Below are 20761 nucleotides of genomic sequence, written 5' to 3'. Positions count from 1 at the left end.
GAGAAATGTTTTTCGATCCTCAATAGACTTGTTGCGGAATCTCCTGCAACGTCTAAGGGGATGTGGCTTCCTGTGAAGAGGACACTGCCTTTCAACGTCACCTGTTTTGTTACCTGCAGCAACCCATTAGTTTCTTCCTAGGGAGGCATCTGTCTTATATACAGACATCAGGGGCTTACTCTGTGTCTTCAGTGGAAGTTCTGATGTTGTAAAACCTGCTGGATGTCTGAAGCTTGGGTCATTACGAGCTTGTGCTTCTTTACGAACAAACTCACAAAAAAGTGAAAATGGAGGAAAGACTACGCCATGTTTAGCTTTGTACTTAAAGCCTTGCGAGAGCCACCTGTCCTGAATGTTATATGGCAACTTCTCTACAATGGGGGCAATGCCTTGTGCTGTATCCAGATAGGATAGTCCAGGCAAATAGCCTTGGGATTTAGCGGATTCCATCTCCTGAAGAAGATCTCCAAGCTCTCTGAGCTTCACTGGGTCCTTGTTGCTGATTTTTGAGAAATTCTCTATTTTGTCAAACAGAGACTTTTCTATCAATTCAGGAAAACACTCTTCTATGCGTTCCCACACCTTCTTTAAACCAGCAGAAGGATTTCCTAAGTGCATAGCTGTCATCCTTCTCACATGCTGAACTGATCCATTCCCTAACCATTTAACAAGGAGATTCAGCTCTTCATCAGCATTGAGGCACAGTCCATCAATGGCGTTCAAAAAGGATGTTCTCCAAGCCCAGTAATTTTCAGGAGAATCATCAAACTTCGTGAGACTAAAATGGACAATATCCCTTCTTGCTAAGTACCTGGTCACATCCCCAGTGCAGGCAATGTCATCTGGTGGTACAGCTTATTCATGGAAGTATTTGGCTGGCTGGGGTGAAGGTTGAATGAAGGGTGCACAGTAACTGCCTGGTTTACAATTTTGCTGCTGCGCTGCTGTGAACTTGTCCTCTGCTTTAATTTCAGATGAAGGCCATTCTGAAGAATGGATGGTGAGGCGCTGTACGTGAGGCATTCCTAGTCTCAGCTCATCAATAACTGGTTCTGAGGCACATCTGCTTAGCTTAACACTCATTTTATCTGGCTGTAACTGACACTGTACATACTAGCATGTCCTTTCAACAGCTTCTTGTATGGAAGAAACTCCATCATCCGCTTCACTCCCGAGGGCCACTGCCTCAAGCACATTAGCTTCAGCGATGGCTGCTGCCACTTCTTTGTCATGTTTTAATGTGTTCAGTCTTGCTTCAATCTGAGCCTTTTCAAGTAGGATTTCTGACTCCAATTTTACGAATTCAGCACGTGCACAAGCTGCCTCTACTTTAGCACGAGCTACTGCTGCATCTCTGCTGGCCGATGAGGCTTTGGACGCGTTTGACAATGAAGAGGCTACTGACCTTGTCTTAGCCGAGCGTGCGTCTGGAATTCCCTCAGCTTGCATTTCTTCCATCCTATTGCGGTGCTTTAAGCCAGGTGTAAGCATAAACAATAGAGGAAGGCGTCGAAACGGAGGGTAACTTCCTTAATTCTATTGCCCGCTGTGAGTCTGCCTTTTTATTGTTCTGTCCTCACCGTGCGCTAGAAATACAATCAACATATGCTGACCTCTTACACAGCACTTAACGCTAACCAATGTGTTCCGTTAACACGCTAAACTACCCTCATAATAAGGTAGCCACTAGAGTTGAGCCGGATACTCGGCTGAAACGAGTATCCGGTACGGATAAAGCACTTTTGACGAGTACGAGTATCATACGAGTAATACAAGTCAATATCTGTGCTCGGATTGAATAAAAATTCTCATTGGGTAGCTGACTGTGTCTGCGTTCTGTGATAGACTAGTCACAGCGCCCCTCCCCTACACACATACAGATTTATTGTGTTGCTGTGTCCCGCTCTGCTCACTCACACACAGAACACTGAGAAGAGAAGAGAACAGCGCTCTCTCTCTCTCTGTCGCTCCCTCAGTCACTCAGGATCGCGGGTTTTTTTCCGTTAACGTTTAGGGTTTCTTCAGCTTCAGGTTTGTTTGTAGAATGCGACTCGCGTCTCTGCCTGTCGGAGTTTTTTTTTTCTTTTTTAAACCGTCAGCTGGCTCTAGCCAGTTTTTTTTTACTTCACGCACTGAGTGTCTGACACTTTCTTGCTGTATTTTATAAAATAAAATAAAGGTAGTTGTGGTATAATTAATATTACAAATTAAGCTACACACACAAACACACACGCACACACACACTCCCCCCCCCTCTCTCTTTCTCTCTCTCTCTGTCTCTCTCTTACTCACTCACTCACTCACTCACTCACACACACTCACACATACCTGGTGTGGAAATAAAAAAAATAAAAAAGAACCAAAAAAAAAGAAATCACACTGATCATAAAAAAATTTAAAGTTAAAAAAAGAAAGTTATGTTGAGATGAAAACTCTTGTTCATTACATTTTACTTCATAATTGCAACCGCATGTGTTGTATTCATTGTTGCAAAACTTGTTCTGTATATAGTTCGTTTGTTATCGTGATCAAAACCACTGATCTGAAGCTCAATGCTGATGCTGTCATGTAAATAGTTTTCTAATCAGCAATAAATATAACAATTTCTGATCAACCCATATCAATTGCATGCTTAAAATAACATACCGGTTAAAGCCCCACCCATTTAAAGACAACCCGACCCACTTCCAGGTCAAACCCCGCCCACTTCCGGGTTAGGCCCCGCCCATTCCGAGTACAGATACAGATACAGATAATTCATATGGTTAACAGATACGGATACAGATACAGATAATGCTGTACTCGCTCATCCCTAGTAGCCACTAACTTCATGCAAGACAAAAAACAAATGACAAATACACAGAATATTTAAAAACATTCTAGTGTACTGAGGGGTTAATCATATCATAATTTACTTACTAATTCTAATAATATGTCTAACATAATGTAGACATCAGATTTGGGAACTGACGGTACGCCAGCAGGTCAGGACGACCTGGCACGAGACACGAGGAAAACAGGAACCCACCATAGAACGGATACTTATTTTTGCTTATGCTTAACAAAAGAAGGAAACACGTACCTTACTGATCAATTAGGAACATGTACTCACTGGCTAACTAGAGCGAATGTCAATATGTGTTGTCGTCACATTACCGAGAAAATTACCGAGAAGGGGGGCGACACCCCAGAAGGCCTATAAAGGGACAGCCCCGATATTTATGGATTGAGCTTCTTCCTGTACATGCTGAATGTATGTCAGAGGGTTGCTCCCGGATTATAATCTGAATAGATAATAAACTGGCGACTTGCAACTACTCCTCGACTGTGCAGTGAATCTCTTCTCATCAACGGACCCGGCGGAGCTCAGACTCCAACAATTTGGGGGCTCGTCCGGGATGAGCAGGAGATTCTCCAGGATTCAGATAAAGTGACGCCGCCTACTAGGACACCGAAAACTGCGGGCCCGAGTGAGAGAGGTGAGCAGAGCCAGTTAGGTCGAAATCTGCATATTGGAAATTTCAAATTAAGCAGTTTGAAGTGTCCAGTGGCCCGTCTGTAAATTAGCACAAAGAGGAGGCTGCGGGTACCAGGTGTATATGGGGTTTATGTACTGTGTCGTGTGATGTGTATGCATTGTGCTTTGGGAGAGTATGCAGCAAGAGAGTGTGTGAGAAAGTAGGATATTAAGGAACGGAGGGTTTGGAACCCTGCCGTAAAATAGGATATTAAGGAACGGAGGGTTTGGAACCCTGCCGTAAAATAGGATAATAAGGAACGGAGGGTCCGGGACCCCCGCGTTGTCCTTGGTGTGGCAACCCCACTACTTGCTGACGAGCGGTAGAGAAGCTGGGTGTGATACCCGGGGAATTCAGGACCCCCGAACCCAAGATTGGCAAGAGGGAATAAGGTCCCCCTCTCTAAAACGGGTTGGAGTCCCTGGGTTAAAATCCCAAAAGTACCGGGTTGGAGTCCCTGGGTTAAAATCCCAAAAGTACCGGGTTGGAGTCCCTGGGTTAAAATCCCAAAAGTACCGGGTTGGAGTCCCTGGGGTAAAATCCCCAAAAGTACCAGGTTGGAATCCCGAGACCGGGAGTCTCAAAGCAATTGCTGCTGATTTGTGTGTGAGCAACGCTGTGGGCTGTTCCTGTCTTAGGTGCTTATCACTTGCTCCCAGCTGGTTTGGCTGGGATTGAGCTTGTGAGGTGCGCCCTATTCATGGGGAGACACGGCAGTAAGCTACGTGTGAATGCAGGCTCAGTGTGTGTGAAATTGTTGTTTCATGTATTGGTGGTGTTTAATAGTAGGACATTCCACTACAATAAAAAGGTGCACTAAGTGTGGTTGGGTGAACCCACACCCAGAGGCAAAAGCGCTCCTGGGTGAAAATACTAAAAGAAAAATAATAAAAATAATAATAAAAATAAATAAAAATAATAGATAGGAAAGATAATAAATAAATAATAAATAGATAAAAAAAAATAATAATATACCATAATAAATAACTACTAAGAATACTAATAAAATAATACTAACATAGCCGGTCCAATTAAAATGGACCACAAGTTTGATCGAGAGTTACATGACGGAGGATGGGCACCTCCTAAAAATAAAGTGTGGAAGCCCCTAGTAAGGCAGATTCAGGTGGTGAAGGAAGCAGGGACAAAGGTAAGGAGAAGGAGGTGACGGATGCATGGCAGCGTATGTCTGGGGGCTCGGATGCCGAGGCTGACCCCCCCAGTCAAGTGAAAAAAGACAGGCCAGAATTACGGGACTGTACACGGGCACTAGAGCAGTCAGCGTTCTTTGACAGAGTATTGAGGGAACAAGCACAGGTGGACCTACTGTTAGAGGAATTTGACGACGAACACTTAAAGGAGCGACTGATACAAGGACTGAGTAATAACTACACAGAGGGGGTGCAGGGCCCGTCAAAAAATAGATACGGCCTGCGCTCCAAAAGGCCGAAGCAGCTCCCCTTATTACAGGGAGCACGGGATGGAAAGGAGAGATACAAACCTTTTCCTATAGGAGATGTGCAGGCGTTAGCAGATAAAATGCCTCCCCCGGCTGAGGGAGGAGGACAGTGGATGAATAAGTTAGACCAATTCACTCAGGGCACGAAGTTTGCCCTGGGAGATTTCCGGGCGGTCGCAGCCCGTTGCATGACTAAACATTCCTTACAGGACATAGAAGACAGAGCAGGGACTATTACATATGCAGACAGTGCGAGTCTGAGGACGGTGGTGATGGATTTGGGTGACGCCATGCGGGAGATATTCCCCACCCCGAGCGGAGCAGCGATCCCAAAGTTTACATGGGATCCTAAGCTCCACCCCAGAGAATATTTGGATAAGTGTAAAGAGGATTGGACCCGTTGCACCGGGTGCCATCCAGGGAAGGATGGGGTGCAGCGGGAATGGTTTAGACGGGCAGTGATGGAGGGAGTCCCAGAGGGAGTGAGGGCAGCTATATTGGACGACCCAGATCTCCCAGGAGCGGACTCACAGGTGTGGGACCGGCACGTAGTGCACCATTTGCAGAGGGAAAAGGAGGAAGCAGATAAGGAGGAGAGCGACCTTAGGGCACTGCAGACACAGTGGCTTAAGCTGCAGGTGGGTGAAGCAATTGCATATCTGCTCCGGCAGATATGGCTATGGCAGCATAAGTAGGAGGGAGAGGCAGGTGGGAATGCAGGCATGGGGAGTCCCTGAAATGTCAGCACTCCAATCCCACAAGCAATTGTGAAGCTAGAGTGACAGCACTGTCAATTCAGTTTATCCAAAGCCAATGGCACCGATCCCCACCCAGCTCTACACCTCACACTATAGGTTTAACTGGGAGTGAGAAGCTAGCTAGAGCTAGAACTAGTGTCCCTATAAGCTAAACTAAATAGGTGTGTTTTTAATCTAGACTTGAATATTGAAAGTGAGCCTGAAACCCGCACATCCGGTGGAAGACCGTTCCACAGCTGAGGAGCTCTATAGGAGAAAGCTCTGCAGCCTGCCGTAGATCTTTCTACCCTAGGTAACAGATATCCCGCACCTTGAGATCGAAGCAAGCGTCGGGGATTGTATGTGGTCAGCAGATTATTAAGGTAGTCTGGTGCAAGGCCATTCAGTGCTTTATAGGTTAACAGCAGTATTTTATAGTCAATCCGAGACTTAACTGGTAACCAATGAAGGGAGGATAAGACTGGTGTGATGTGATCAAATTTTTTAGTGTTTGTGAGAACTCTGGCTGCCGCATTTTGTACCAGCTGAAGTTTATTTAAGGAACCAGACGGGCAACCAGAAAGGAGGGCATTACAGTAGTCTAGTCTGGTAGTTACGAAGGCATGTATTAATTTTTCTGCATCACGAAGTGAGAGCATCTTACGAAGCTTGGCTATGTTTCGTAGATGATAAAACGCAGTTCTAGTAATACTTCTTATGTGAGCATCAAAACATAGATCTGAATCTACTAGAAGACCAAGATTTCTAACCACTGTGTTAGGTTGTGTAGGAAGGCCACTAATGCTGAGGTGGTGAAACTTATTTCTTGCAGCCTTGGGACCAATCACCAGTACTTCTGTTTTTTCTGTGTTTAACATTAGAAATTTTTTTTGCCATCCAGCACCGAATATCTAACAGACAATCTTCTAACCGAGATAGGAGTGATGTATCATCAGGGTTAACAGATATATATAACTGTGTATCATCTGCATAACAATGAAAACCAACACCATGTTTTCTAATAATGTTACCAAGCGGTAGCATGTATAGTGTAAACAGTAGTGGGCCCAGTACTGATCCCTGTGGGACACCGTATGTGACTTTGGTGGCCTTGGATGATTCGTTGTTCACATGTGCATACTGATAGCGATCAGTTAAATATGAGCGGAACCAAGAGAGTGCTGTCCCTGTAATGCCAACTACACCTTCTAACCGGTCCAAGAGGATATTATGGTCCACAGTATCAAATGCTGCAGTTAAATCCAGTAATACCAACAGCGATATCAAGCCACGGTCAGAAGCCATAAGTAAATCATTCATTACTTTGACTAGAGCAGTTTCTGTGCTATGGTTTGGTCTAAAGCCAGACTGATACAATTCATTATTATTATTTTTTTGTAGGAAAGTAGACAACTGACGAACTACAACCTTTTCCATGATCTTTGAAATGAAAGGAAGATTTGAGATTGGTCTATAGTTTCCTAAAACACTAGGGTCAAGATTTGGTTTCTTTAGAATGGGTCTAATAACAGCCAATTTAAAAGGTTTAGGAACATATCCAAGCTTAAGAGAAGAGTTTAACACATTTAACAGGGTATTGCTAATCTGTGGTGCGATTTCCTTGAAAAATTTTGTAGGAATTGGGTCTATGAGGCTTGTAGAGGATTTACAGGAGGAAATTAAGCTCAGGAGTTCTGGGTGTTTTATAGGACTGAAAGATTCAAAAGTCTCATTATTGATAGGCATAAGACTAGCAGGAGTCTGGCAGTCATAGGTAGCTAAGGATGTGCACTGGATGGTCTGTCTAATCTTAGTTATTTTACCATTAAAGAATGTAATAAAGTCATTACTCTTAAGAGATTGTGGGACTTGCGAGTTTAATGGAGAATTCTGTGTTAACCTAGCCACGGATTCAAATAGGAATTTTGAATTGTTTTTGTTCCCGTCTATTAATCTGGAGAGATACACAGACCTAGCAGACACTAGTGCTTGTCTGTATTTAGACAGGCTCTCTTTCCATGCAGATTTGAAAACTTCTAGTTTAGTTGAGCGCCATTTGCGCTCTAGCTTGCGTGATGCCTGTTTGAGTTCACGTGTATGATCAGAGTACCAGGGGGCAGGTTTCTTATCTCTATGCTTTATTTTCTTAAGTGGAGCTACAAGATCTAGTGTGCTACGAAGGGATTTATCCATGTTTGCAGTCGCCTGTTCAAGTTCATTTATACACGATGCTTCAGATGTAAGGCTGAAGGACTGTGGAAGTTGTTTCATAAATGTTATTGTAGTTAGTGAGGCAATGGAACGTCTGATTCTGTACTTTGGAGCTGCGGTCAACGGGAGGCTATACTGGATTTCAAACGTTAACAAGTAATGATCAGAGAGAAGGGGACTCTGAGGCATAATAGATACATGTTCCACCAAGATGCCATGACTAATAATCAAATCAAGGGTATGGTTACAGGCATGAGTAGGCCCGACTACATTCTGACATACACCTAGAGAGTCAAGAATAGCTGTAAACGCTATTTTTAAAGGATCACTATCTTTCTCCATATGAATGTTAAAATCACCCACAATAACAGCTTTGTCAGTACTGACCACCAGGTTAGTTAAAAAATCAGCGAACTCCTTAAGAAAATTACTGTACGGCCCAGGTGGTCTATAAACAATAACAATGGTGATTTGGGGTGAAGAGCAAGAAAGAGATGAGCCAGCAAGACTAAGAACAAGAGTTTCAAATGTGCTGAAACTAAGACCACATTTCTCAGTCACTCCTAGGCTGGATTGAAAAATTGCAGCAACACCACCACCTTTGCGATTTGGTCGAGGGTTATGCTTGTAACTGTATTCAGCTGGAGTAGATTCATTCAGTGCCATGAATTCATTTGGTTTAAGCCAGGTCTCCGTGAGGCATATGGCACCAAGACTAAAATCAGTAATTATTTCATTTATTAATAGTGCCTTAGGAGCCAGTGATCTTACATTCATAAGTCCAAGTTTAAGTTTAAGCCCTGCATCACAGCTGTTTTCTAGTAACGGATTCATTGTAATTTTTATTAAGTTATTATGGCACACACTACGGTGGAATCGGCTTCCATGATTAAAAACGCGGGGAACAGACACAGTCTCAATAAAATGAACCCTAGGTGACGACTCTAGGCGACTAGCAGGCGGTCGGTTATGCCGGTTTGCCTGCCGCCTGGGCTTAAGAACATAAGAAAAGAACATAAGAACTATACAAACGAGAGGAGGCCATTCGGCCCATCGAGCTCGCTTGGGGAGAACTTAACTAATAGCTCAGAGTTGTTAAAATCTTATCTAGCTCTGATTTAAAGGAACCCAAGGATTCAGCTTGCACTACGTTATCAGGAAGACTATTCCATACTCTGACTACACGCTGTGTAAAGAAGTGCTTCCTTAAATCCAGTTTGAAATGTTCTCCCGCTAATTTCCACCTATGGCCACGAGTTCTTGTATTTGAACTAATGCTGAAGTAACTATTCGGTTGAACAGCATCCAAACCTGTTAGAATCTTATAGACCTGGATCATGTCCCCCCTCAGTCTCCTTTGCTTGAGGCTGAACAGATTTAGCTCAAATAACCTTTCCTCGTATGACATTCCTCTAAGACCAGGAATCATTCTTGTGGCCCTACGCTGCACCTTTTCTAAGGCCGCTATGTCCTTTTTAAGATATGGTGACCAAACCTGTACACAATATTCTAGGTGAGGTCTCACCAAGGAATTGTATAATCTTAGCATTACCTCCCTTGACTTAAACTCCACACACCTGGAGATGTACCCCAACATCCTATTGGCCTTTTTTATTGCTTCCCCACACTGGCGAGAATGAGACATGGAAGCATCAACATACACACCAAGGTCTTTCTCATAATCAGCTACCTTTATTTCAGTAGGTCCCATAAAATACCTGTACTTTATATTTCTGCTCCCTACATGGAGTACCTTACATTTGTCTATGTTAAATTTCATCTGCCAGGTGTCAGCCCAGTCACTAATTAAATTAAGATCCCGCTGTAGCTGCTGAGCCGCTAGTTCAGTATCTGCTACACCACCCACCTTGGTGTCATCTGCAAATTTCACCAGTTTACTGTATATATTGGTGTCTATATCATTTATGTAAATTAGGAACAAAAGTGGTCCTAAAATTGAACCCTGCGGTACCCCACTATGAACGCAGGCCCACTGTGACATCGAGCCTCTTATAACTACTCGCTGCTTCCTATCCGTTAACCAGTTATCAATCCAAGTCGCTACAGTTCCTAAAATACCTGTCGCTTTGAGTTTAAGTGAGAGCCTCTTGTGGGGAACAACATCAAAAGCCTTTTGGAAATCTAAATAGATGACATCATAGGCCTTCTTATCATCAACTTCCTGAGTAGCTTCCTCAAAAAACTCCAACAGATTTGTTAAACAGGATCTACCTCTCCTAAATCCATGCTGGCTATCCCTCAAAATGTTATTTGAGTCCAGGTAATCTACCATTTTCTCTTTGATTATAGCCTCCATAACTTTACCAGTTATACAAGTTAGACTGATTGGCCTATAGTTTGACAAATTACTTCTATCCCCTTTTTTGAAAATGGGCGTTATGTTGGCATGCTTCCAATCAGAAGGTACCACACCTTCAGATAAGGATTTTTGAAACAGTAATGTTAAGGGTCGGCAAATAATATCCCTCATCTCTTTTAACACTATAGGTAAGATGCCATCAGGGCCCTGTGATTTATTTATTTTGAGCTTAGCTAGGCTTTGCAAAACATCAGCTTCAGTTATATATATATTAGTTATAGACGATGTTGAATTAGTAATAAGAACTGGTAAGTTACTAGTGTCCTCGACAGTGAATACCCGTGCAAAACTATCATTGAACTCATGTACTATGTCAATGTCGTTTTCAATTATAAGACCCTTACTATCCTGCAGATTAGTAATTTCAGCTTTTAGAGCTCTTTTAGAGTTAAAATACTGGAAGAAACTTTTAACGTCATCCTTAGCCTCCAATGCGATCTTCCTTTCGACATTCCTTTTAGCTCGTCTAATGTCATTTTTTAATTCAGCCTGTAGATTTAGATACTCTTGCTTTATTATGTCATCATCAGTTATTTTCCATCTCTGGAACAAAGCCCTTTTCCTCCTTACTTTATACTTTATGTCCCTATTAAACCACCTAGGTTGCAATTTCCTAGATTTATTCTTGCTAGAAACAGGTATGAAGTCCTCTTGTACTTGCAATAATGTGCTTTTAAAAAATTCCCATGCTTGGCTCTAGTTAGTCAGCAATTTGTCTGGAGACTATGGGCTATGCTTTTAGACAAGAGGTCAGCACCAGCCCGCGAGGGGTGAATACCGTCCCTCTTCAAAAGCCCAGGCCTACCCCAAAACATCCGCCAGTTGTCAATATAACCCACACCATTTATCGGGCACCATTCCGACAGCCAGCGATGTAGCGACGATAATCTGCTGTACATTTCATCACCACGTCTAGCAGGGATAGGGCCAGAGCACGTTACTGACACACACATCTTCTTCGCAAGGTTGCACACCTCTATAAAATTTGATTTCGTGATCTCCGATTGCCTCAATCGGACATCATTAGTGCCGACGTGGATAATAATGTTAGAGTATTTACGTTTACTTTTAGCCAGCACTTTAAGTTTGCCGAGATGTCGGTCGCTCTGGCACCAGGGAGACAATTAACTATGGTCGCCGGAGTCGCTACTCTCACGTTTCTTAGAATAGAGTCGCCTATTACTAGAGCACTTTCAACAGGTGTCTCAGCGGGAGTTTCACTGAGTGGGGAGAACCTGTTGGAAACGCGAATGGGCGAATGGTGCCGGTGTGAATTTTGGTTGGATTTACGACTATGCCGCCGGGTCGTCACCCACTCGCCTTGCTGCGTAGGCTCTGCTGCCGGAGCGGGGGGAGACTGAATACCTATGGCGGACATATCCGGAGCCGCTAACACTGAATCAATAAAACTCTCCGTTTCCTGAATGTCCCGTAACGTCCGGATACGTCCCTCTAAAACTACAATCTTCTCCGTCAGCCTAGCGACTAACTGACACTTCTCACAGGTAAACGTACCGCTAATAACCGGAGAAGAATAACTAAACATATTGCACTCAGAACACGGAACAGGAGACATGATGTTGTACTTACGTGAAACGGTAAGTTCTAAAGCTGGAAGCACCTTTTTGATTGAATGGAGATCGTGGGTCGGTGCTTGCGAAGGTGATTAATCTGTAGGGGTTTGGAGAATTATCAGAAGACTATTAAGCTTGTAAGGATTTTTATTTTTTCCGATGACTTAATTCTAATTAATTCTAATTATTATTTAGGTGATATCTATAGTTTTAAAGTTCGCGCGGTAGCAACCAGTTTCGCTCACGCAGGAAACAGCGGAAATGACGTCAGTCAACCAGTAGGATCGAGTGGGCCTCAGCTCTCCTGTCAAATAGCCCTGTCAAAATTAGATTACACGGGGCTCACACAGCTCCTGAGGGCTTTGGTCCGAGAGCACGGCCTACGTCGCCTCAGTGCATCCCTTAATTGGGACCAGGCCTCAGAGGAGGCTTTTATAACCTTAAAGCAAAGACTAGCCCAGGCGGCAGACCTAGCCCTCCCAGATTATTATCTCCCGTTCCATTTGGATGTTTCTGAAACGGGTGACGTTGTGAACGCCACCCTGTTTCAGAAAAAAGGGGGAGAAAGGAGAGGGCTGATGTACGTCAGTGTAAGACTTGACACTACAGAAAAAAGATATCCCGCATGCACAAGACACGCAGCGGGAGTGGCTAAAATTATTCAGAAAACAGCACACATAGTAATGGGACAAGCGCTGCATATTTTGACCTCGCACAGCGTGGTGTCCTATGTAAACTCACAAACGTTTACCATGACATCACTCAGGCAGCAGAGACTTAGCAAAATACTAGAAGCACCCAATTTGAACTTTTCCCATGAAGGAATTAACATGGTCGACCGGATGAGCGGGGGAGAACCACATGTGTGTGAGGACCGGGTTCAGAAAGAAGAAAAGGTGAGGTTAGATTTGGAAGCAGAAAAATAGAGGGGACGGAGGACTGGTTCACAGATGGGTGTTGTTTTAGAACAGACACAGGAGGGTTGCAGGCAGGATACGCAGTCATGGCCAGACAAGGTCAAGACTACGTGACCTTGAAGGCAGAAAGGCTGGAAGGAACCCAGTCAGCTCAAAGGGCAGAAGTGATAGCCGTGATTGAGGCGTTAAAATTAGCAGAGGGAAAGGAAGTCACTATACAATCAGACTCAGCATACGCTGTAGGCGCAGTGCATGTGGAACTTAGCCAATGGCTGAAAGCAGGATTTTTGACCGCGGGAAATAAGCCAATAAAACACGAAACAGAGATGAGAGAGTTGGCGGAAGCCCTAATGCTTCCTAAAAGTAGCAGTAGTGAAATGCAAGGGCCAGGAGGGGTCAGGAACAAGGGTAGCACAGGGAAATCAGGTAGCAGACGAAGAAGCAAAAAGAGCAGCGGGATACCATGTGACCAAACAGATGGTCACGGTGGAGGAGGAAGTTAGGCTGAGTGATAGACTAACCCTGGAAAAAGTCCAGCGAGAACAGGACAAAGTCTCTCCAGAGGAGAATGCAAGAAGGGGGGACTGTGGCAGAATAAGGAAGGGAAACCAGCCCTTCCCCCTGGGATTCGTCAGACAATTTTAACAGAGGCTCACGGGGTTGGTCATGTAGGGGTGAGACAGATGTTAGAGAATTTGACTGCGTGGTGGCACCCGTTTATGAAAGAAATGGTGCAGGGACACGTTCAGGAGTGGGTGACCTGTACCTTTCATAATTCAAGACCCACAGTTAAGCCGGAGAAAGGCCAATTTCCAACATGCACCAGGACAGGGGAAGAAATTATTATAGATTACACCGATATGATTATTCCAGTGGAAGGGTTTAGGTACGTGCTGATGTGTGTGGATGCATTCTCAGGCAGGCCAGAAGCATGGCCCACAAGAAAGGAGGATGGGGCATCCGTGATAAAGTGCTTGATCAATCAGTATATACCGCGGCACGGGTTTCCCAACAGGATTCGGTCAAACAATGGGTCCCACTTTAAGAACGAGGACCTCCGGACGGTGGAGAAAGCGTTGGGATTGAGACATGCGTTCGGAACTGTGTATCACCCGCAGTCCCAGGGAAAAGTGGAGCGAATGAACCAAACAATAAAACAAAAATTGGCAAAATCTGTGCACAGACTAAAATGAATTGGGTTGATGCTTTACCGCTGGCACTGATGTCAGTAAGGTGTTCCATAAACAGGGAGACAGGGTTCACCCCCTTTGAGCGTCAGACAGGCAGGCAGTTTCCAGGACCCCAGAGAGGGCTATCCTGGACCCCTGATTAAAAGGGGGAGCGAAATCCGAGGTCATATTATGATGGTTTGCAAGTTCTCGTTGCAGATTTCTCCAAACAGATCCAGGAGGCGAGACCTGGGAATCAGTCACCCGAACCGCACACGGCAGAGTGGGTCCTCCTGAAAGTCATCAAACGGAAGTGGTCAGAACCCAGGTGGACCGGCCCCTTCCGAGTTATTGAGAGGACGTCACACGCAGTTTGTCTAAAAGGCAAAGGTGACACGAGGTTCCATTGGAGCCAGTGTGCAGCTGCAGAGGAGCCAGGCAGGACAACCGCAGAGATACAGAAGGACCTCGGAGAAGACACACAGAGCGTCAGTTCGGTTGAACCAGACGCGACTCAGGTCTCAACAGAAGGGCAGAATAATCCCTTGGCCTGAGCAGATCAGCAGGGTAGTCTACCCCTGACTGATTAAAGAAGTCAACACATCATCCGTTGCAGATCATCAGGACCAGGATGCAGAGATTCAAGATAAAAAGGGGACTTGTGGGGGGAACCAATGTATTGTGTGTAATGCTTAAATTTTTGATGATTATATTGCTTTCCATTTTCCAGACTGGAGAAGCCGCTCAGTTTGAGTGCGTGGGATCAGGGGGAGAGGCCCCTCTGAAGCTTCAGTACATGAGAGGCACCCCCACCACTTTCGTGTTCGACTTATGTGACGTGATAAATTGCCAGGAACAGAACGCATCATACCGGAGTTATGCGGTGTGGCTTTGCTGGGATTATTACTCCGACGTGGGACCCTTACTTTTGATCCCACGGTAGATTTCCCAACATACATAGACGCCATAGGAATACCGAGAGGAGTGCCAGATGAGTTTAAATTGGCCGACCAGGTATTTGAGAACCTTCCCATTATTGCAGCTTTGTTCCCCATCACCCCCAATAAAAATGTGGATCGGATTAATTATGTTCATTACAACGTTTTGCGCCTCTCAAATTTAACTAGAGACGCAGCGGCGGGCCTGGCAGAACAATTAGGTCCGACTTCCCTCATGGCGGTGCAAAATAGGATGGCACTAGATATGTTACTAGCTGAAAAGGGGGGAGTGTGTGCTCTGTAAGGGGAAGTATGCTGTACTTTCATCCCTAATAACACCGCACCAGACGGTTCAGTGACCAGGGCACTCGAGGGCCTTCGGACCCTCTCCAAAACGATGCATGACCACTCCGGGATTAATAACATCTGGGATGACTGGCTGACCTCCGTGTTTGGTAAATGGAAAGGTTTGATGGCTTCGATGTTAATATCCATTGCTACTTTTACTGGTATTATAGTTACTTGTGGATGTTGCTGTATTCCTTGTGTACACGCACTGTCAGTTCGCCTCATCACCACAGTGATAGAGAAGCATGATAACGTCTATGCACAGATGATGCCTCTTCTCCCTCCCAGAAAGGAAGGGGAGGAAGGTCCTCCTCTTGGGATTGAGCTTTCCTGCCTGTGAGGTGATCTCCTTGCGGAGATCAAAAGGGGAAGCAAATTTTTACTAATCATTGCCTATAATCAAGGTGATCTCCTAGTGGAGATCAAAAGGGGGAATTGAGGGGTTAATCATATCATAATTTACTTACTAATTCTAATAATATGTCTAACATGATGTAGACATCAGATTTGGGAACTGACGGTACGCCAGCAGGTCAGGACGACCTGGCACGAGACACGAGGAAAACAGGAACCCACCATAGAACGGATACTTATTTTTGCTTATGCTTAACAAAAGAAGGAAACACGTACCTTACTGATCAATTAGGAACATGTACTCACTGGCTAACTAGAGCGAATGTCAAGATGTGTTGTCGTCACGCGAAGGGAAAATTACCGAGAAGGGGGGCGACACCCCAGAAGGCCTATAAAGGGACAGCCCCGATATTTATGGATTGAGCTTCTTCCTGTACATGCTGAATGTATGTCAGAGGGTTGCTCCCGGATTATAATCTGAATAGATAATAAACTGGCGACTTGCAACTACTCCTCAACTGTGCAGTGAATCTCTTCTCATCAACAGACCCGGCGGAGCTCAGACTCCAACAGTACTTACAGGCAAAGCACTCGCCAAGGCAAACACAAGAAGTTTACTCCAGAACTTTTAACCAAGGTTGGTGCTACTTTACGTTTCTCAGTTGCCTCCTGTCGCAACTCTAACACGACAGAGGAAGTTAAAGGAAAAAATAACTGAAATGCTATTTGGCATGCGCTAGGTGGCGCCAAAGGAAAAATAATTAATTAATACCGGAACACCCTAGATTTAGTTGCAGTGCCTGCATCACAGGCTTTTGCAGAGCGGGTGTTTAGTATTACAGGGGACCTGACAAGGGCCCGTCGCAACAGAGCAAGGGTCGTCTTGGAAAGAAGTGCCTTCCTAAAACTAAAAAGAGACAAGTAAACTATTTAGTAAATGGCAGGAAAGGCACAGATAAGTCCCTTTTTTGTTGTTTTGTCGTATTTTTGATGAAGGGTTATTATAAGTTGTGTTTTGCACAGAGATGGGTGTTTGATAAGTGTTTGATGTCCAAATAGCAAAAAATTTAACCAAAGTGGGCATATAATTAAATTTGATGGGTGTTTTGATGCCCTAATAAAAAAATTAAACAGGAAAAGTACAAGTATGTATAGTTGATACTTGCATAAAATAAGACCTGTGAATGAAATATGATTGTATTGCACCTTTTCTAACAAATTTTAGGCATTCATTTTTATATAGGAAAGAAGTATGGTAAGTTGGGTGGTGCAGTGGTTAGCACTGTCGCCTCACACCTCTAGGACCAAGGTTTGAGTCTCCACCAGGGTCCATGTGTGTGGAGTTTGTATGTTCTTTGTGTGGTGTTTCCTCTACACCTGTAGGCTTTGGACCCTGAATAGGATAAGCAGTTTCAGAAATTAGAAGTATGGTAAGTCATTAACACATTCCCTGCCTAGCACTAGAATTACTGAGATTTTATTTTCTGGTGCAAGTCCCAAGGTGTTCTTCACCCCTGCTGAGATTTTCACAGGTCTTCAGCTCAATTCTCCTCCTGCTTTTGTTGTGCAAACCACCCTTTACCTGTGAGGCCTGGCACATTTGCATTTGAAATGCAAATGTTCTCTGCCAGCCTCTTCCCCCTTCTGACGACTGGGGTCCTTTCCCAAGTAAGGGGACGCGTTGCAGACGTATTTGGTCTCCAAATCCGTGGCCATCCAGAACTTGATCCCAAATTTGTCCGGCTTTTCTGCGATATACTGCGTGGACAATTCAATTCAATTGAATAGCTGTTCGTCTATGGTCATGTGTTCTCCTGGAGTGAAACTCTCAGCACAGTTCTTGGTGAAGCGAGTCCAGATGTCAGAGATCGCAGCAAATCTGTCTTTATTAGTCCCACAAGTGGAAAATCTGCATCGTCATGGCAGAAAAGTGGACAGTGCAAGACAAGAGCAGCAAAAATAAAAACTGTACCAATAGTACAGTATAAAAAGTGCACTATACAAACAATCTGGAGACACAAGTATATTGAAAAATATTGATGTGTATACTGTATAAATATATGTACAACACTGTGGATATATCTTTATAGATAGGCACGCAATGTAGTGACAGGGATTGACAAGAACTAATATTGCATATGAGAAATATTGCACATAGAAACTACCATGGTGTATTGGATGTGTGTGTTTGTTAGTCTATGTGTGTGGGGTCAGGACTTTGTTGTAGAGTCTGACAGCGATTGGAAGGAAAGACCTTCTGAATCTCTCCTTCCTACATCGTGGATGCAGGAGCCTGCCACTGAAGGAGCTGCTCAGTGCCCTCAGAGTCTCCTGCATGGGGTGGCAGGTTATCCAACAGGGATGACAGCGTAGCCACCATGCTCCTGTCACTCACAACCTCCACCGGGTCCAGAGGGCATCCTAGAACAGAGCTGACTCTCCGGATCAGTCTGTTCAGTGGTCTTCTGTCCCCAGCGGTAATGCTGCTGCCTCAGCAGACCACACCGTAAAAGATGGCTGATGCCACTACAGAGTCAAAAAAGGTCCTCAGGAGCGGCCCCTGCACTCCAAAAGACCTGAGCCTCTGCAGCAGGTACAGCCTGCTCTGCCCTTTTTTGCAGAGTGCATTTGTGTTATGAGAACACCAAGGTACCATTGGCAGTGGCTAAAGGTGCTGGATGCCGTGGTTGGGGGTTGGGGGGGGAGCAGTGAGCAGAGAGTGTGGAAGCAGTGTGAAGTGTAGAGGACTGTGAAGTGTAGAGGAAGTGTCTGAGGTGGAACAGAGGTGGGGGTAGGGGTGTCTGTAGCAGATATTGGGGACTGCATGACTCCTTGGATTGCCACCTTATCGTGGTGGAGGGGTTTGCGTGCCTCAGTGAACCTGGGGGCTATGTTTTCGGGGGCAATAGCCCCTGGTAGGGTCTCCCAAGGCAAAAAGGTCCCAGGGGAGGGGCCAGACAAAGAGCAATCCAAAAGAACCCCATGAAAAAAATTAAAAACAAAGTCCCGTTTCCCTCCCCCGGATTAGGGTCACCGGGGCCCCACCCTGGAGCCAGGCCTGGGGGAGGGGCCCATTGGCGAGCGCCTGGTGGCCGGGCCTTGGCCCGTGGGGCCCGGCCGGGCACATCCCGAAAGAGGCACGCGGGACTGTCCCCAGGTGAGCCCACCACCCGCAGGGAGAATGTCAGGGGTTCGGTGCTTTGTGGATCGGGTGGCGGCCAAGGGAGGCCCTGGCGGTCCGATCCCCGGCTGACAAAACTGGCTTTCGGGACATGGAATGTCACCTCTCTGGTGGGGAAGGAACCTGAGCTTGTGTGTGAGATTGAGAGGTATCGACTAGATATAGTCGGGCTCGCCTCAACACATAGCTTGGGTTCTGGAACCAATCTCCTGGAGAGGGGCTGGACGCTCTTTTACTCTGGAGTTGCGGCGGGTGAGCGACGCCAGGCTGGGGTGGGGCTATTGGTGGCCCCACAGCTCGGTGCATTAACAACGGTGTTTACCCCGGTGAACGAGAGGGCTGTTTCCCTGCGCCTTCGGGTCGGGGATAGGTCTCTGAGTGTCATCTGCGCTTATGCGCCGAATGTCAGTTCGGAGTACCCGGCCTTCTTGGATTCCCTAAGCGGTATGCTATTTGACGTGCCGCGGGGGGGATTCCATCGTTTTGCTGGGGGACTTCAACGCTCACGTGGGCAATGACAGTGTGACCTGGAAGGGGGTGATTGGGAGGAACGGCCTCCCTGATCTGAACCCTAGTGGTGTTCTGTTATTGGACTTCTGTGCAATGCATGGAATTCTGTGCAACGAACACCATGTTCGAGCATAAGGGTGTCCATAAGTGGACATGGTACGAACATGCCCGGGGCTACAGGTCGATGATCGATTTTATAATCGTATCATCTGATCTGCGGCCTTCCGTCTTGGACACTCGGGTAAAGAGAGGGGCAGAGCTGTCAACTGATCACCACCTGGTGATGAGTTGGCTCAGGTGGCGGGGGAGGAAGCCGGTCAGACCTGGTAGACCCAAGCGCATAGTGAGGGTATGCTGGGAACGTCTGGCAGAGGCTCCTGTTCGCTGGAGCTTTAACTCGTGCCTCCGGCAGAATTCCAACTGCATGCCGGGGGAGGTTGGGGACATTGAGTCTGAATGGACACTGTTCCGAACCTCCATTGTGGAAGCGGCCGTACGGAGCTGTGGCTGCAGGGTGGTCGGTGCTAGTCGTGGAGGTAACCCCCGTACCCGATGGTGGACACCAGAGGTGAGGGGGGCCGTGAAGCTGAAGAAGGAGGTTTACCGGGAATTATTAGCCCGGGGGTCTCCGGAGGCAGCTGACGGGTACCGGAACGCAGCTCGGGCGGTCGCAGATGCAAAAACCCGGGTGTGGGAGGAGTTCGGTGAGGCCATGGAAAGTGACTTTCAGTCGGCCTCAAAAAGGTTCTGGCCAACCATCCGGAGTATCAGGAGGGGGAAGCAGCTCCTGGTTCCTACTATTTATAGTGGGGGGGGGGTGCTGTTGACCATCACCCGGAGGTGGAAGGAGTACTTTGAGGACCTCCTCAACCTTGCCTCAGATACATCTACGCACACTGCCTTTGAGACATCTGAGGGCACAGAGCCCGAGGGTGCTGGGGGGGGCTTGCACATCACTGGGGCTGAGGTGGCCAGGGTGGTTAAAGAGCTCCGTGGTGGCTGGGACCCGGGAGTGGACGAGATCCGCCCAGAGTACCTGAAGGCTCTGGATGTTGTGGGGCTGTCGTGGCTGACACGCCTTCTCAACAGTGCGTGGAGGTCAGGGACGGTGCCGCTGGATTGGCAGACCGGGGTGGTGGTCCTCTTATTTAAGAAAGGGGACCGGAGGGTGTGTTCCAACTACAGGGGGATCACACTTCTCAGCCTCCCTGGGAAAGTCTATTCCGGGGTACTGGAGAGGAGGGTGAGATCGATAGTCGAACAATGCAGTTTTCGTCCTGGCCGTGGAACACTGGACCAGCTTTATACCCTTGCAAGGGTACTGGAGGGGGCCTGGGAGTTTGCCTATCCAGTCTACATGTGTTTTGTGGATTTGGAAAAGGCTTACGACCGGGTTCCCCGAGGCGCTCTGTGGGGGGTGCTTCGAGAGTATGGGGTCCGGGGTCCGCTGTTGTGGGCGATTCGG

The 20761-nt window shown here is 46.2% G+C and overlaps 1 protein-coding gene across 1 annotated transcript; it reads right to left on the bottom strand.

The window, feature by feature from the left end:
* Positions 1-5645: 5645 nt before the first annotated feature.
* On the bottom strand, positions 5646-6710 carry LOC140578729 (uncharacterized). Its single transcript, XM_072700586.1, has one exon. The coding sequence runs from the start codon at positions 6590-6592 to the stop codon at positions 5852-5854; it is 741 nt and encodes a 246-aa protein (XP_072556687.1). The 5' UTR covers positions 6593-6710; the 3' UTR covers positions 5646-5851.
* Between the last annotated feature and the right edge of the window lie 14051 nt (positions 6711-20761).

This window comes from Paramormyrops kingsleyae, chromosome 16, assembly GCF_048594095.1.
Source record: "Paramormyrops kingsleyae isolate MSU_618 chromosome 16, PKINGS_0.4, whole genome shotgun sequence".
Classification (NCBI taxonomy): Eukaryota; Metazoa; Chordata; class Actinopteri; order Osteoglossiformes; family Mormyridae; genus Paramormyrops; species Paramormyrops kingsleyae.
The sequence above is the reverse complement of the archived record's forward strand: the minus strand, read 5'-3'. Positions and strand labels throughout refer to the sequence as shown.